This window comes from Scyliorhinus canicula, chromosome 4 (assembly GCF_902713615.1).
Source record: "Scyliorhinus canicula chromosome 4, sScyCan1.1, whole genome shotgun sequence".
Classification (NCBI taxonomy): Eukaryota; Metazoa; Chordata; class Chondrichthyes; order Carcharhiniformes; family Scyliorhinidae; genus Scyliorhinus; species Scyliorhinus canicula.
The window spans coordinates 194567777-194586322 of NC_052149.1; the positions used below are offsets into that span (position 1 = coordinate 194567777).

An 18546-nucleotide genomic window follows, 5' to 3' on the forward strand; every position below is an offset into this window, starting at 1 on the left:
ATCCTGTTCCTTTTCAGAAATACAATGCAAGAGAAATTTAATTGAACAGATAGCTCAGATTAATTAATATGTACATTTTGTCACAACTGTTAGACATGAACATTGAAAACTATTTACTCATCATACTGAGAGGCACCAGGGTTTTCACTCACAAGTTTGGCAGCCTTGATGGTGATGATACCTTTCCTGCCTTCATAGCCTTGACTTTTTCGAAACTGGTTGAGTACTTGGATTCAATGATGATAATCTATAAATGAAACTCCCTGCGTATAATGTACTCTTTGCTTTAGGATTACTATATTTACTTGGCATCCAAATTCAGTCTGCATTATCCACTGTTTCACTGCTTTAAAATAGTCACCAGTTACCCCAGCTAATTAACTGAAGGAATTCAAAAGAGCAGCTCACAAGTCACTGAGTCTGCAGTTCACAGGAGGTCCTATCGATCGATTTCAATGGATTAGTAATTGCTAGAATCTGTGCTTTTCAAACTTTGGAACACAAGATATCCAGGTGGAACATACTGAGGGGAACCACAAATAGTTCTAAAAAATTAAAATTCTGCACTCTAGTGATTCTATGCATTGCAAATCATCCTTTTCAATACTGTGAACCAGATCTTCAACGCTCCATTATTATAAATATTCATGGTACCCACAAGCTGGTTAATGTACTTGAAAATCTCACTTGAAGAACGGGAGAACTAGCCAAATTACAATAAAAATAGGGTGCACAAGCAAAGATTCAACCATTTTTCAGATGATAGGTGGAGAAATAAATTAGGTCATGACATCAAAACAACTTTCATACAGTGACTTGTGTCCTTTCATTATCCTATACCACTAGTAACACAGGTACAGTTTTTTAAAATTAGCTTCACATACCATGGTTCCCTCTATGACACATTATATTTGCTTAGGTTCCTAATAGGCTCTTCATAATTTGAAGTAGAATTATACATAGAATTATATGTGGTATATTGAAAGAAAAGTAAAGTAGGCTTCATAGCTTTAAGCAAGGTACTGCAATGGTACTAAATGAAAGAAGTGTGAAAAACAAAATGAATAGACACATCTGATTATCATCAAAACTGGAGCATGAGCTTATACCCAGTGATAGTAAAGTTGAGAAATAATTCACTGCATCATCTACGGTTGAACTGTCGAATATTTATGAACCTGCTATTTTTTTTATTCGATCAGGAGGATGCAGATGTTGAGTGGAAATTTGCTCGAGCTAAGCTCTGGTTGTCTTATTTCGATGAAGGAAGAACCTTACCTGCTCCGTTTAACCTGGTGCCAAGTCCAAAATCAGTTTACTACTTTATATTAAAAATAAAAACCTGCCTTATAAGTTTGTGCAAGTCCAAGGTGCAAAAATCTGAGGGTGACCTTGAAATGGGCATGCTGAATTCTAAGGTAATAGCTGCAATTCTTTTGTGCAGTTGAAAATATTTTTACATGAAAGAAAATTCTGTGCTTTTTAAATTGTCTCCTTTTCACAAGTTGAAATTATTGCTAATCAACCGATTTACAAAGTATTTTAATTCCAAGCCTATTTCCGGTTTTCTGTTCTAAGTAAATCATGGAGAACTTGTATTTTTTGGTGTCCTTATCATGCGATTAAGGACATCTCAAAGTTCTTGACCTCCAACTAATTGTTTTTTTTTGGAATGTAGACACTTTGGTTATATAAGCAAAATAACGCAATGACAAAACAAATTTACGTTCAATTCCATTCCAGCCAGGTCACCATTTTAAATCTAATGCTAGAGGTTCAGAAGGTTGTGGTCTGAAAAAGCCTATTAGCAATCCGACAAGATATCAGGTTAGTAACTGTTGTACTGTACTGTAGATTTACTCAGTTACATTGCTCACACTTCCCTATAGAGGGAGGTATTATACTGGATTTCACATTTCGTCCCATTGGTTACAAGAATGAAAACCAATTATTTTGAATTAATTAAAACCATCTAATGCACAAGCCCTTTCTATTAATGAAATAATAAAACACAATGACCTTGCGTGAATTGGCCATAACCTTTTCTTAAACATAAAAACTTGCATTTATTTAATGCGTTATTCCACCACACATTGTCTTGAAGTGCTTCAGCTACATATAATAGTGAAGTGGCAGGATTGTATAGGAAAATACAGCTACAAAGTGAGAGTCCAAAAAACAGAAATTACATGAGTGACTAGTTAATCTGGTTTTGTTGGCATTGAAGAATATTAGCTCAGACACTTGGGAGAACAAACCTCTTTAAATGGTGCCATTGGGTCTTTACCAATTATGTGAATCACAACTGGCAGACAGAGGCCTTAGTTTAATGCCTCATCCAAAGGGCGCTAGCTCTGATAGTGTATCACTTTTTCAGTACTGCACTGAATTGTCTGCTTAATTTTGCATGTTTAACTGTTTGAGTGTGGCTTCAATTCTCCACCATCTGACTGGTGAGAGAGCTTCCAACTGCGTTGTGTAATGCAACATCATTTGACTGTCCCACACAGACAGACCATAAGACCATAAAACATAGGAGCAGAGTTAGACCACTTGGCCCATCGAGTCTGCTCAGCCATTCAATCATGCCTGACATTTTTCTCATCCCCATTCTCCTGCCATCTCCCCAGAACCCCTGATCCCCTTATTAAGCAAGAACCTATCTACCTCTGTTTTAAAGGCACTCAGTGATTTGGTCTCCACAGCATTCTGCGGCAAAGAGTTTCATAAATTCACCACCCTCTGGCTGAAGAAGTTCCTCCTCATCTCTGTTTTAAAGGATCGTCCTTTTAGTCTGAGATTGTGCCCTCTGGTTCTAGTTTTTCCTACTAGTGAAAACATCCTCTTCACGTCCACTCTATCTGGGCCTCTCAGAGACCTTTAAGTTTCAATAAAATCCCCCCTCATCCTTCTGAACTCCAACAAGTACAGACCCAGAGTCCTCAACTTTTCCTCATACAACAAGCTCTTCATTCCGGGGATCATTCTTGTGAACCTCCTCTGGACCCTTTCCAAGGCCAGCACATTCTTCCTTCGATACGAGGCCAAAAACTGGTCACAATTCTCCAAATGGAGTCTGACCAGAGCCTTATACAGCCTCAGAAGTACATCCCTGGTCTTGTATTCTAGCCCTCTCGACATGAATGCTAACATCGCATTTGCCTTCTGATGTACTCTCATTCATGACGAGAGTAGAATGTAATCGAGACTTTATTATACAGAGATGTGTGGCCTCCTGCAGCAGCTGACGAAATGGCTGCTGTACGGAGAGCACACACATTTATACTCCGCCTACTGGGTGGGGCCAGCAGGCAGGGATCTACCCCCGTACCTGTAGTACCGGGGCCTTACCGTAAAACCCATATATACAATATTATACATTCACCCCCTGTTAAAAATGAGTCCAGTGGGGATGGCGGAAAACTATATACATACAGATTGCTTTTTAAAATTACAGAGAAGCTTACAAATTTAGACGAACGGGCACCTTGATCTGTCGGCGAGAACGCCGCAATGCTGGTGGTGACTCAGGCGTCAGCTTGGTCTTTGATGACTCCGGGAGCGTGTCGAAATCCTCTTCATCCACGGATGGGAGCAAGGGGAGGACGGATTGTCCTGGAGCAGGGGCTGCAGTGGGATGCGCCGGGGGAAGGGAGTGTGGCGCCAGGGCAGAGGGGGGTGTGTGTGTGGAACCAGCTGCTGCCAGGTCCCTGAGGGAGACTGAGTCTTGGCGGCCATCGGGGTACGCTACGTAAGCGTACTGTGGGTTGGCATGGAGCAGCTGTACCCTCTCACCCAACGGGTCCGCCTTGTGGAGTCATACGTGTTTACGGAGGAGAACGGGCCCTGGAGCTGCCAGCCACGTTGGGAGTGAAACCCCAGAGGTGGATTTCCTGGGGAAGGCAAAGAGACATTCATAGGGGGTTTCATTAGTCGCGATGCACAGGAGCGACCGAATGGAGTGAAGGGTGTCGGGGAGGACCTCCTGCCAGCGGGAGGCCATGAGATTTCTGGACCATAGGGCCAGCTGGACAGCCTTCCAGACCGTCCCATTCTCCCGCTCCACCTGCCCGTTTCCCCGGGGGTTGTAGCTGGTCGTCCTGCTCGAGGCAATGCCCCTGTTGAGCAGGTACTGGCGCAGCTCATCGCTCATGAATGAGGATCCCCGGTCGCTGTGGACTTAGGCGGAGAAACCGAACAGAGCGAAGATGGTGTTGAGGGCTTTGATGACGGTGGCAGACGTCATATCAGGGTATGGGACAGCAAAGTGGAATTGGCAATATTCGTCGACCACATTGAGAAAGTACGTGTTTTGGTCGGTGGAGGGGAGGGACCCTTTGAAGTCCACGCTGAGGCATTCAAAGGGGAGGGAGGCCTTCACCAGGCGCGCACGGTCTGGCCCGTAGAAGTGTGGTTTACACTCCGCGCAGACCTGGCAGTCTCTGGTGATCGTCCTGACTTCCTCGATGGAGTAGGGCAGATTGCGGGCCTTAATGAAGTGGTAAAAACGGGTGACTCCTGGGTGACAGAAATCGTCGTGCAAGGTCCGGAGTCGGTTCACTTGTGCGCGGCACATGTACGTCGGGACAGAGCATCGGGGGGTTCGTTGAGCTTACCAGGGCGATACAATATCTCGTAATTGTAGGTGGAGAGCTCGATCCTCCACCTCAAGGTTTTATCATTTTTGATCTTGCCCCGCTGTGTTGTTAAACATGAAGGCAACCGACCGTTGGTCAGTGAGGAGAGTGAATCTCCTGCCGGACAGGTAATGCCTCCAATGCCGCACAGCTTCAATGATCGCTTGGGCCTCCTTTTCAATGGAGGAGTGCCAAATTTCGGAGGCATGGAGAGTGCGGGAAAAGAATGCCACGGGCCTGCCTGCCTGGTTGAGGATGGCAGCCAGAGTGACGTCTGATGCATCGCTGTCGACTTGGATGGGGAGCGTCTCGTCGACCGCGTGCATCGCGGCCATGGCGATGTCGACCTTGAATACGGTTGAAGGCCTGATGAGCCTCGGCTGTCAGTGGGAACGCGGTGGATTGAATGAGTGGGCGGGCCTTGTCCGCATAGTTTGGGACCCATTGGGCGAATTGCGAAAAGAACTCTAGGCGTTGTTTGAGGGCCTTGGGGCAGTGGGGGAGGGAGAGTTCCATGAGGGGGCTCATGCGATCGGGGTCGGGCCCTAGAACTCTGTTCTGAACCACATAGCCGAGGATGGCTAATCGGCTAATCGGTCCGTGCTGAACACGCACTTCTTCTTGTTGTAAATTAGGTTGAGGAGAGTGGCGGTGTGGAGAAATTTGGAAAGGTTAGCGTCATGGTCCTGGTGGTCGTGGCCGCAGATGGTGACGTTGTCCAGGTACGGGAAAGTGGTCCGCAGCCCGTACCGGTCAACCATTTGGTCCATTTCCCGTTGGAAGACCGAGGCCCCGTTGGTGACGCCGAAGGGGACCCTAAGGAAATGGTAAAGGCGGCCGTCAGCTTCAAACGCAGTGTATGGGCGGTCCGCCTCACGGATGGGGAGCTGGTGGTAGGCAAATTTCAGGTCCACTGTCGAGAAGACCTGGTACTGTGCAATCTGATTGACCATATCAGATATGCGTGGGAGGGGGTACGCGTTGAGCTGCGTGTACCGGTTGATGGTCTGACTGGAGTTAACGACCATCCTGTTTTTCTCCCCGGTTTTTACCACTACCACTTGGGCTCTCCAGGGGCTGTTGCTGGCCTCGCTAATACCTTCCCGCAGCAGCCGCTGGACCTCAGACCTTACATAGATTACACAGAACATACAGTGCAGTAGGTGGCCATTCGGCCCATCGAGTCTGCACCGACCCACTTAAGCCCTCACTTCCACCCTACTCCCGTAACCCAATAACCCTTCTAAACATTTTTGGATACTAAGGGCAATTTAGCATGGCCAAATCACCTAACCTGCACATCTTTGGACTGTGGGAGGAAACCGGAGCACCCGGAGGAAACGCACGCAGACACGGGGAGAATGTGCAGACTCCACAAAGACAGTGACCCAGCGGGGAATCAAACCTAGGACCCTGGCGCTGTGAAGCCACAATGCTATCCACTGTGCTACCGTGCTGCCCTGATGAAGGTCCTGTCCTGGGCGCTGTACCATCTGCTCCTGGTGGCGACGGGTTTGCAATCCGGGGTTAGGTTTGCAAAAAGGGAAGGCGGGTCAACCTAAAGGGTCGCGAGGCTGCAAACAGTAAGGGCTGGTAAGGGCATGCCAAATTTCAGTGTTAGGCTATGGAGGTTGCACTGGAAGCCCAGGCCGAGTAGCAAGGCAGCGCAGAGGTTGGGGAGGATGTAGAGCCGGAAGCCGCTGAACTCTATGCCCTGGATGGTGAGGGTGGCGATGCAGTACCCCCGGATCGCCACGTGGTGGAATCCAGAGGCCTGGGAGATTCTTTGGTTAGCGGTGCCGGGGGTGTTTTGTCTGTCCGCAGAAGTAGCATTTGGGTCCCCCGGGGTTGGTTGGCTGCCACGTGGCACAGGCGTGGGGTTGGCTGGGGGCTGTCGCTGATGGGGTCCACGATGGGGTGGCTGCCGGCAGGGACCACGATGCACGGGGGGGTGGGCCGTGCGGTCGGGGGCATAAACCTGTACGTTGCGTGAGGCGACCGTAAGCGAGAGCGCTAGTTTCTTGGTCGCCGCGAGGTCAAGCGTGGCCCCTTCTCAGAGGCGCTGGCGAATGTAGTCAGACCCTATGCCCATAACGAATGCGTCTCTCATCAGCAGGTTCGAATGTTCAGTGGCCGAAACGGCCTGGCAGTCACAGTCTCTCACTAGGGCGAGCAAGGCACGCCAGAAATCTTCCACAGACTCACCGGGAAGTTGTGCCGCGTGGACAGGAGGTGCCTGGCGTAGATCTTGTTGGTCCGCTGAGCGTAATTCTCCTTCAGTAGCGCAATGGCTTCTGCGTAGGTCGGCGCATCCTGGACGAGGGGAAAAACGTTGGAGCTCAGCCACGTGTACAGAATCTGGAGCTTCTGGGATTGGGTCTGGCCCAGACCCAATGTACGCTTCAAAGCAGGCTAGCCAATGTTCGAAGTCTTTTTTGGCGTTGTCTGCTTGAGGATGCAGCTGCAGGCGATCCGGCTTGATGCGGAGGTCCATCTCTGAAAAATCTGTGCAATAAATTGATGCACTATGAATTACGATGAGATGAGAGAAGAATGTAATCGAGGCTTTATTACAGAGATGTGTGGCCTCCTACAGCAGCTGACGAAATGGCTGCTGTATGGAGAGCACACACATTTATACTCCGCCTACTAGGCGGAGCCAGCAGGCAGGGATCTGCCCCCGTACCTGCAGTACAGGGGCCTTACCGTAAAACCCATATATACAATATACATCAGTGGTGACTACCACACCTTCCTAACTGCCGACTGAACCTGCACATTAACCTTAAGAGAATCTTGAACAAGGACCCCAAGTCCCTTTGTGCTTCTGATTTCCTAAGCATGTCCCCATTTAGAAAATAGTCTATGCCTACATTCCTCCTTCCAAAGTGCATAACCTCACACTTTTCCACATTGTATTCCATTTGCCACTTCTTTGCCCACTCTCCTAGCCTGTCCAAATCCTTCTGCAGCCCCCCTGCTTCCTCAATACTACCCTCTACATATCTTTGTATCATATGCAAACTTAGCAACAGTGCCTTCAGTTCCTTCCTCCAAATCATTAATGTATATTGTGAAAGGTTGTGGTCCCAGCACCGACCCCTGAGATACCACTAGTCATCGGCTGCCATCCTGAAAAATACCTCTTTATCCCCACCCTCTGCCTTCTGCCAGTCAGCCAATTCTCTATCCATATCAGGATCCTACCCTCAACATCATGGGCTCTTAACATATTCAACATTCCTATGTGGCACCTTGCCAAAAGCCTTCTGGAAATCTAAATATGCCACGCCAACTGGTTCTCCTTTGTCTAACTTCCTTGTTACCTCCTCAAAGTACTCGAACAGATTTGTCAGACGTGACCTCCCCTTGACGAAGCCGTGCTGACTCAGTCCTCTTTTATCATACACTTCCAAGTACTCCACAATTTCACCTTTTTTTTAGAAAATATTTTCTTGAAGCATTTGTAATTTTCACAATTTAACATGTTGACATTTCTAAAACAACTGATCGACGCACAAAATACCCCCTAAAAGAAAAACAAACAATAAACCAAGTCCCCCACTTCTCCCACCCTGTCCCCAGTTACCCGTATACTAAGCTCCCTGTCCTTATTTAACATTACCATACCTCCTGTTTTCCTCCCCCCTACCTTTTCCCTTTCACCCCTTACTGCTGACGTTCAATTTTTGTTAAAGAAATCGATGAACGGCTGCCAACTCTGGGTGAATCCCTGTATTGATCCTCTCAGAGCGAACTTGATTTTCTCCAGACTGAAAAATCCTACCATATCGCTGACCCACACTCCTGATTTTGGGGGCTCCGTGTCCCTCCATCTCAGCAAGATCCGACTCCGGGCCACCAGGGAGGAGAAGGCCAGGATATCGGCCTTCCTCCCCCACTTTGCTCCCGGATCCTCCGACACCCCAAATATTGCCAATTCTGGACTCGGAGTTACCCTACCTTCCAGGACTTCGGACATAACATCCGCAAATCCCTGCCAGAATACCCTCAGTTTCGGACATACCCAAAACATATTAACATGATTGGCCGGGATACCCCCACACCGTCCACTTCTGTCCTCCACCTCCTCGAAGAATGTATTCATCCGGGCCACCGTTATGTGGGCCCTGTGGACTATCTTGAACTGAATCAAGCTGAGTCTAGCACAGGACGAGGATGCATTTACCCTTTTCAAACCTTTTTCCCACAGTTCAATTTCCAGCTCCCCTCCTAGTTCCTCTTCCCACTATCTCTTCACCTCTCTGATATGGGCCCCTTCCCACTCTAACAATTCCCTGTATATCTCCAAAACCTTCCCACTTCTAACCCCTGTTTTTGACAGCACTTTATCCTGTAATCCCCTCAGGGGGAGGCGAGGAAAGCTTGGGACCTGCCTCCGTACAAAGTCCCGCACTTGAAGGTACTGAAACCTGTTCCCACCCGGCAAATCAAACTCCTCCTCTAATGTCCCCAAGGTTGGAAAGCCCTCCTGGATGAATAGATCCCCAAACCTCTCAATCCCTGCCTGCTGCCATACCTTAAAGCCCCCATCCAGCCCCCCCCCAGGACAAACCGGTGATTGTCACAGATCGGTGACCACGCTGACGCCCCCTCCAATCCCATTTGCTGCCTCCATTGCCCCCGCACCCTTAGGGCTGCCACCAACACCGGACATGTAGAGTACCGAGCCAGCGAGAACAGCAGGGGTGCCATCAGCAAAGCCTCCAAACTCGTACCTTTGCAGGATGCTGCCTCCATCTGCTCCCAGACCGACCCCTCCCCCACTACCCACTTCCTGACCATCGATATGTTGGCCCAGTAATAGTTAATAAAACTCGGGAGAGCCAAGCCCCCTTCTCCACGGGTCCGTTCCAGGAGTGCCCTCCTTACCCTCAGGGTTTTACCCGCTCATATAAACCTCGATATCGCCACATTCATACTTCTGAAAAAAACCTTTGGGACAAAAATCGGGAGCCATTGAAAAAATAAAAGCAGTCTCGGAAGCACCGCCATCTTCACTGTCTGAACTCTCCCTGCCTGTGTCAGTGAGAGCATGTCCCTTCTACGGAAATCCCTTCTCATTTGATCCACTGCTTTGCCCAAATTTAACTTGTGAAGCTGTCCCCAATCCTTGGCCACTTGAATCCACAGATACCTAAACCTCCTCCCAACCACTTTAAATGGTTGCAATTTCACCTTTAACAATGGGCTCTAAAACCTTGCCAATGACCAAAGTCAGGCTAACCAGCCTATAATTTCCTGGTCTCTGCCTCCCTCCCTTCATAAACATTGGAGTTACATCAACTACTTTCCAATCCTCTGGGACCTTTCCTGCCTCCAGTGGTTCCTGAACGATCACCAGTAATGCCTCCATAATCTCCTCAGCTATCTCCTTCAGAATCCTGGGTTGTAGTCCATCCTGTCCAGGTGATTTATCCACCTTCAGACCTTTCAGTTTCCCCAGCACCTTCTTGTTAGTGATGGCCCCTGCACTCATCTGTGCCCCTCATTCTCCTGGAGCTCTGGCATCCCACTGGTGTCTTCTACCATGAAGACTGATGCAAAGTAACTATTCATTTCCTCTGCCATTTTTTTGTTTCCTCTTATTACTTCTCCAACCTCAATTTGCAGTGGTCCAATGTCTATTTTTGCCACTCTCTTACTTTTTATGTATTGAAAAAATCTCTTCCTATCTTCTTTTATATTACTAGCTGTCATTGACTTCCCTCGTCAGCCGTGGATGCCTTGTCCTCCCCTTAGCATGTTTTCTCCTCCTTGGGATGAATTTCTGTTGTGCCTCCCAAATAACCCCCAAAAACTCCTGCCATTGCTGTTCCACCATATGTTCTGGGCATGCCCAGCGCTGAGGGAATTTTGGAAGGGGGTAGCGAGCACGGAGTCGAGGGTGGTAGGATCCAGGGTCAAGCCAGGATGGGGGCTCGCAATATTCGGCGTTGCAGGGGACGAAAGAGGTCGGTGTTCTGGCCTTTGCGTCCCTAGTAGCCCGGCGGAGGATTCTTCTTCAGTGGAAGGATGCGGGGCCCCCAAGCGTGGAGGCCTGGATCAATGATATAGCGGGGTTTGTCAAATTGGAAAGGATGAAATTTTCCCTAAGGGGATCAGTTTGGGGGGGGGGGGGGGGGGGGGGTCTCGGTGGTTAGGGTTGAAGGGACGCGTACATATGTTCTTTGTTTACAATGGGCGTTAATCTATTTTTTCTGTTTTGTATTTGTGGGGGGGAGGGGGGGTTTGTTCTCTTTGGTTTTTCTCAGTTGTTAATATATAATTTGTTGTTATTAATATTTTGTAAAAATTTGAATAAAAATTATTTCAAAAAAAAAGAAAGTCCTCATCATTAACCTGCACTTCGACCCTCTCCTTTAACTTTGATTTTCTAATTCTCCATACAACTGAACCCTCTCCTTACTATTTAGATTAAAGCCCTATCTACAGCCCTAGTTATATGATTCAGATGAAGACCGTCCCATTGGAACAGGTCACTTCTTCCCCAGTACTGGTGCCAAGATCCCATGAATTCAAACCCATTTCTCCCACACCAATCTTTGAGCCACACATTTACCTCTTTAATCTTATTAACCCTGTGCCAATTAGCTTGTGGCTCAAGTAGTAATCCAGAGATTATTTCCTTTTTGGTTCTGCTTTTTAATTTGACTCCTAGCTGTTCGTACTGCCTTAGCAGAATCTCTGTTCCTGTTCTACCTATGTTGTTGGTACCTATGTGGACCATGAGAACTGGATCTTTACCCTCCGATTACAAGTTCCTCTGCAGCCCAGATGAGATATCCCGAACCCGAGCACCAGGCAGGCAACACAACCTTCGGGATTCTCGATCCTGGTCGCAGAGGGCAGTGTCAATGCCCCTAACTATACTATCCCCAATTCCGATGACATTTCTTTTTTCTCTCCTCACTTGAACGACTCCCTGTACCACGGTGTCATGGTCAGTTTGCTCATCCTCCCTGCAGTCCCCGTTCTCATCCACACCTCCAATTCTGCAGAGTCCCTCCATAAATCTGGCCAAAGACTTGTGGAACTTCCACAGAATTTCAGGGCCAAAACGCATGCCTGAAAAGATGACCAGTTTCTCAATCTGGTTGTTTGGGTTGTTGCCAAGAAGTTGAAAAATAAATCTCAGAATCACAATTCAGTGAGGTTTCAGGATTGTTGCCCTTTCTTAACATGAGACAGACATAAATATTTCACCATGTATCTGCTGCAGCATCTGTGATAATAATACGGTGACTAATTATATGACTGAGTGCACCCATGGATGGGAAGGCCGGAGGCCTCTTTCTTGCCCAAAATCAGTCATCACTTCAGAGCCCTTTCTTTCATTTTAAAAAGTAGTTTTGAACTTTTGTGCTCATCAAGCTATCAGTGCCAGGAAAAGCAAATTTCTTTCCCCATTTTGACTGTCCATACAAGAAAAATGCACTCAACAAACCAGGTGCAACATGGCCCGAACCAAAGTAAGCTTTTAGCCCCTCTCCAAAAATTCAGCAGACCATTCCTTGTTACAGCGAGAAAGCTTTCCATTTTTCACACCATTGTTTGACCCAACGTGAAATTGTCAATCTTGACCCAGTAATGGTCAGTTTCATGTGGCAGGCCTAAGTCCAGGAGATACCTCATTTGGCATAGAAAGAGAAAATACTGGTCTGGCAGCATTAGTGGGAAGAATCGGTTAATACTTCAGGTTGTGACCTTTCGTCAGAACTAAGCGAAAGTCACACCCTGAAACATTAACTTGGCTTCTCGCTCCATAGATGCTGCCAATTCTGCTGAATATTTCAAGTACTTTCTGTTTTGATTTCAGGTTTCCAGCATCCAGCAGCATTTTGCTTCTCGTTTGGCATACAATTCTTTAGATCCCCTTGTAGGAGACATCTTCATCCTTGTGTCTGGTTAAATCCAAGTTGGGTTGCTAAGGCAAAAAACTTGCTCTTGCCTACTGCATCATTCAACTTTAAAAAACATTATTTTAATCTCCATTATATGTAGGGTCTTACTGTTTAATAAAGATATTAATAAAACACCTCAGCTGAGATATTTCACGAGTGTCAGGGCAAGCATATAATTCAACTTTGAATTGTAGATAAAGCAGGTAGATCAGTGTCGTCAAAAGTTATAATCAAGGATTTATCAATAATAATTTGATAAGAATATGTCAAAATGTCAAGCATTCAGAGGTCTGTAGCTGTACATTCCTAGAAAGTTAGAAGTGACATTGTAGTATGCTGCACATCAAAAATAATTTCTTTAACATCTTGCAGAGAATTATGAAACGATTGATAAAGCGATATGTGCTCAAAGCACAAGTTGATAGAGGAAATGATGAAGTCAATGAAGGCAAGTAGTTATAAATGCTTCACAGTAAAAGCAGAACTGAGCGCTTGCTTTTTTATCATTCATTTACGGGATGTGGGTGTCATTGGTTGGGCCAGCATTTATTGTCCATCCCTAACTGCCCTCCATTTCAGAGGGCATTTGAGGGTCAAATGCTGTGATCTAAAGTCACATGTAAGCAAGACCAGGTAAAGACTTTCTTCCCTAAAGGACATTAGTGAACCAGATGGGTTTTTGTTAAATGGTTCATGGTCATCATTAGACTTTAATTCCAGATATTCATCAAATTCGAATTTCAGTATCTGCTGTGGTGGGCTAAATCGCTGGCTTTTAAAGCAGACCAAGCAGGCCAGCAGCACGGTTCGATTCCCGTACCAGCCTTCCCGGGCAGGCGCCGGAATGTGGCGACTAGGGGCTTTTCACAGTAACTTCATTGAAGCCTACTCGTGGCAATAAGCGATTTTCATTTCATTTCATTTCATTTCATTTGAAACCGGGACCCTGAATCTTGATTTAGGTCTCTGGATTACTAGTCTATTGACAGTACCACTACGCCACTGCCTCTCCTTTACCTCCCTTCCACCTTCCACTAATAACGCAACATCAAATAATAGGGACAATGTATAGTAGATGTACACAGCCATGCAGTTGAGCATGCAAATGCTTGTTTATTCTGGGAAAGATGTACGAGTACCAATCACACTTATCATCTGCAGGAAAGTAGGCAATACATGCAAGAGTGATATACAAGAGTGAAGCCAACAAGGAATGACTGTATAGAACCTGAAAGTCATTAAAATGGAAAAAGGTTTCTTCATTGTTTTTGGTTGAGGTGGTTTTAAATAATTTTATAAAGAGCGTGTGTTGTTTGGGGTAAATCCAAATGCATTATTGGGAGCTGCTGGAGGGGAGCATTGCCCATTGGTATGCAAACCAGACATCCAAGTACACAGTCATAAAACAATCTCCCTTTATCTTGCACTTCAAAGTTAAAACAATAGATTGCATCTCTTGGTTTGATTTGATTTGATTTATGATTGTCACATGTATTAGTATACAGTTAAAGTATTGTTTCTTGCATGCTGTACAAAAAATGCATACCGTACATAGGGAAGGGAGGCGAGACTGCAGAATATAATGTTACAGTTATAGCAAGGTCAAGAGAAAAGATCACCTTAATACGAGGTAGGTCCAATCAAAAGTCTGATGGCAGTAGGGAAGAAGCTGTTCTTCAGTCGGTTGGTACGTGACCTCAAACTTGGTATCTTTTTCCTGACGGAAGAAGGTGGAAGAGAGTATGTCCGGGGTGCGTGGGGTCCTTAATTATGCTGGCTGACTTTCTGAGGCAGCGGGAATTATAGTTAGAGTCAATGGATGGGATGATAGAAATTTCAGATAGCAGAATTGCATTGTATCCTTTTTCAAGGAGGTGCATTTTCTATACTTCGGTGCACATGCTGATACAACTGATTTTTTTTCAGAAACCGCTTTCCTAACATTTTATTTGTATTTCAGGGGAACTTAAGGAAATCAAGCAGGACATTTCCAGTCTTCGTTATGAACTCCTGGAAGAAAAGTCACAAGCAACAGGAGAGCTAGCACAACTCATTCAGCAACTCAGCGACAAATTTGGCAAAAACTTGAAAAAATAATTGAAATAAGTAAAACAGAAGTGTCAATCTCTGCAAATCTTAAAGAAATGGGATGTTTGAGGAAAGGCAAGAAATGGATTATTTTCTGCAATGAGATCTCACATGGGCAGTTTATTTCTTTGTTCATAAATGAGATGATCATGAAAGATCAACGAGGGAGAGAATGAAAATGGACGGAGGTTCAACATGGGAGGAGAAGATAGTGTGAAGACTGAAGCAAGTAGAATGTGCAACACTGGTATCACACAATCAGGATCTGGTGCATGCATCCAATGCAAAGTCTGAAATAGCTATTAACACCCACGCATTGGAGGTCTGTCTCAACAACTGCTACTGGTCTCATGCTCATTACCCTAAAACGTGAGACTATTAGCATGGGTTGGCAACAAAGCCTGATCCACTGTATTTTATTTAAAACTGTAAAAGAAATGTGCTCCTAACATGCTAGAGTTAACTGGAAACTGGTAGCAAGCCAACAAATGTCACTGATGCCTAGGATTTCCATCCATTCCATTTTGGACTGTAATGCTGAAAACAATTCAAAGAGATACAAAAGTCCGCATTTTTTTAAAACTACTTCCATCTGTGAATTGTGACAGGAAGCAGAAGTTACTAAAACTTTAAATAAACTCTCATCAGCAAAGCAAACATTAGAACTCAAACCATGGTGCCAGCTTTGCCCTGTTTCCAACCCACCCCTTGTTCAACTTTGGATTTGGCAAAACTTGACCGATAATGCACCCATTGTTCCCTCTGTTTAAACGCGGATTTACCAAATTCATGGCTAGATCAATAATGTTGAAATAGCTCCACAATCACACAGGGCTTCCTTTTTTTTCATTTGATGCTGTTCAAAGCTCATGATAACAATTTATAAATTCTATAAGGGTGTCATTATCAGAAATAATAAATGGAACCCAAGAGTTGTTTGAAGAGAAAGAGCATTAAAGTCTAGGTTGATTTTTTTCAACTTTATAGCTGTTTCAATTGTAGTCATAAATGCAAAAGTTGTACAAGTAGCTAGCAGAGTTTAACAAAAACATTGTTTGAGTACACCAATAGTTAACTGGTTGATGTCAAAAGTCTCTTGTACACTGTATTATTTTTAACCCAAATAAAAGTAGCCTTTGGAGTGATTTTACCACTGTTACTGAACATATCAATATGTACAATTCCGCAAATAAAAACATCTTGTACTTATATTTAAAAACACTTGCATCTATATAGCACCTTTCACAACTTTAAGTCATTGTAAAGCCCTTTTTGGGTATGAAGGCAATCAAGAGATATGGGATAGTGCAGAAAGGTGAAGTGGAGGGAAATGAGCCATGAGCTTCTTCAACAACAGAGTGAATTCAAAGAGCCAAATGGCCCACTCCTGCTCATATTTCTTATGTTCTGAACCAAAATATGAGTTTGTAGAAATAACAGTGGGCTCAGTGCTTGCAGAACTATTTACATCAGGAGGAAAACTCTCCACTGGTTGGAGTCATACCTGGCACAAAGGAAGATGGTTGTGGTTGTTGGAGGTCAATCATCTCAGTTCCAGGACATCACTGCAGGAGTTACTCAGGGTAGTGTCCTCGGTCCAACAATCTTCAGCTGCTTCAATAATGACCTCCCTTCCATCATACGTTTAGAATTGGCAATGTTTGCTGATGATTTCATAATGTTCAGCACCATTCCGAGCTCCACGGCTGATGAGGCAGTTCATCCAAAATTCAGCAAGATCTGGACAATATTCAGGTTTGGGCTGACAAGTGACAATTAACATTCATGTCACACAAGTGCCAGGCAATGACCATCTCCAACAAGAAAAAATCTACGCGTCTCCTTTTGATATTAAATTGCATTTCCATCGCTGAATCCCCCAACATCAACATTCTGAGGTTACCATTGACCAGAAACTGAACTGACCAGTTGTGGCTCCAAGAACAGAACATAGGCTAGCAATCCTACAGTGAGTAACTCACCTCCTGACTCAGCAAAGCCTCTACACCATCTACAAGGAATACTCTCCACTTGCCTGGATAAGTACAGTTCCAACAACACAAGCAGTTTGACACCATCCAGGACAAAGCAGCATGCTTGATTAGCACCCCATCCCCTTTTTAAAAATAAATTAAGAGTACCCAATTATTGCTTTTTCCAATTAATATGCAAATTTAGCGTCGACAATCCCCCTAACCTGCACATCTTTGTGTTGTGAGGCGAAACCCATGCAGATACGGGGAGAACGTGCAAACTCCACACAGAGAGTGACCCAGGGCCGGCATCAAACATGGGTCCTCAGCATCATAGGCAGAATTCTTAATCACTGCACCACCGTGCCGCCCATAGCACCGGATCCACAAGCATCCACTGCCTCCACCATTAATCCACAGTGGCAGCAGTGTGTCTCGCTAGGTGCACTACAGGAATTAGGCAACATGGTGGCACAGTGGCAAGTACTGCCACCTCACAGCGTCAGCAACCCAGGCATGATTCCGGCCTTGGGTGACTGTGAGAAGTTTACATGTTCTCCCCGTGTCTGCATGGGTTTCCTCCAGGTGCTCCAGTTTCCTCACACAAAGATATGCAGGTTAGGTGGATTAGCCATGAAAAATGTACAGGGTTAAGGGGAATTGGCAAGGGAGTGGGCCTAGGCAGAGGGCTCTTTGGGAGGGTCGGTGCAGACTCAATGGGCCGAATGGCCTCCTTCTGAACTGCAGGGATTTAATGAATTCAGCACAACTCCTCAGACAGCACCTTCCAGACATATGACTACTACCATCTAGAAGGACATAGGCAACAGATACATGGGAACATCACCACCTGCAAGTTCCCCTCCAAGCCACTCACCATTCTAACTTGGAATTACATTGCCGTTCCTACACTGTCACTGGGTCAAAATCCTGGAACTTCCTGCCGAACAGCATTGTGGGTGTACCTACACCACATGACTACAACAGTTCAAGAGTGCAGCTTACCACCACCTTCTCAAGAACAATTAGGGAGGGGCGATAAACGCTGGCCTAGCCTGCGACGCCAACACTCTTAAATGAATAAACAAAAAAACATAAACTAACCTTTTTAGTTCACGTTATCGCGAGTTTGCTGTGAGGTTATTAATACGGAATTGAATCGCACCAAACCCAAGGGGTGGGGAAACATGGCACCATATTCGGTTGGGTGGTGATAGGCAAAATCAGTGCAGTTAAAATTCAATCCCCTCCTTTCCATAACAATAAAGTTGTCTTTACCCAATTATGGAAATTACAGTTCGGAGCTGGCACTATCTCCTGTAAGCCCAGCTGTCCCCACATTCTTTTAGTTCTTTCCTTATGAAATATCCATCTCATTCCCTTCGCAATTATTTTCTAGTCTGCACCCCTGTAGCCACATGTGGTGGTCTAATATCTTACAGTTCAGGAACTCTCCATCTCAGTTCCACCAGTGAGAAACTTCAGTCTCATTAATCAGTCAATGTTTACTCACGGTAAAGTCCCAGGGTTTCCCTCTCCTATTGCAGTTCCTTCTCACTCGGCGTTACTCCCACTCATTACTTCACTACTGCTCCCAGTTCTTCAGAAATGGTGCCTGGTTTCCACCCCAGTCTACTTCACTCCTTCCACTCAGGCCTCAATCCCCCAACCTCCACTCTCTAATCTGCTTCTCCCCCAAACACACATTCCCCAACTCCCTCTCTCCTCTGAACATCCATTCCCCAGTCGCACTCTGCCCCTCCCCACCAGGCAACCATTCCCCATCTCCCTCTCTCCCCTGAACATCCATTCCCCAGTCCCACTCTGCCCCTCCCCACCAGGCAATCATTCCCCATCTCCCTCTCTCCTCTGAACATCCACTCTCCTATCTCCTTCGCCCCCGAGCACGCATTCCCCACTGTT

General features: G+C 45.8%; 1 protein-coding gene across 1 annotated transcript in view; it reads left to right on the forward strand.

Moving 5' to 3' along the window:
• Window positions 1-15793, forward strand: part of LOC119965276 (short transient receptor potential channel 7-like) — a 236265-nt gene extending 220472 nt beyond the window's left edge. The window contains exons 9-12 of the mRNA XM_038795795.1: window positions 1203-1418; window positions 1744-1827; window positions 12935-13010; window positions 14523-15793. Of these exons, the coding sequence (XP_038651723.1) occupies window positions 1203-1418; window positions 1744-1827; window positions 12935-13010; window positions 14523-14659 (513 nt within the window). The 3' untranslated portion in view covers window positions 14660-15793. The remainder of the gene's footprint in view (window positions 1-1202; window positions 1419-1743; window positions 1828-12934; window positions 13011-14522) is intronic.
• Window positions 15794-18546: the final 2753 nt, after the last annotated feature.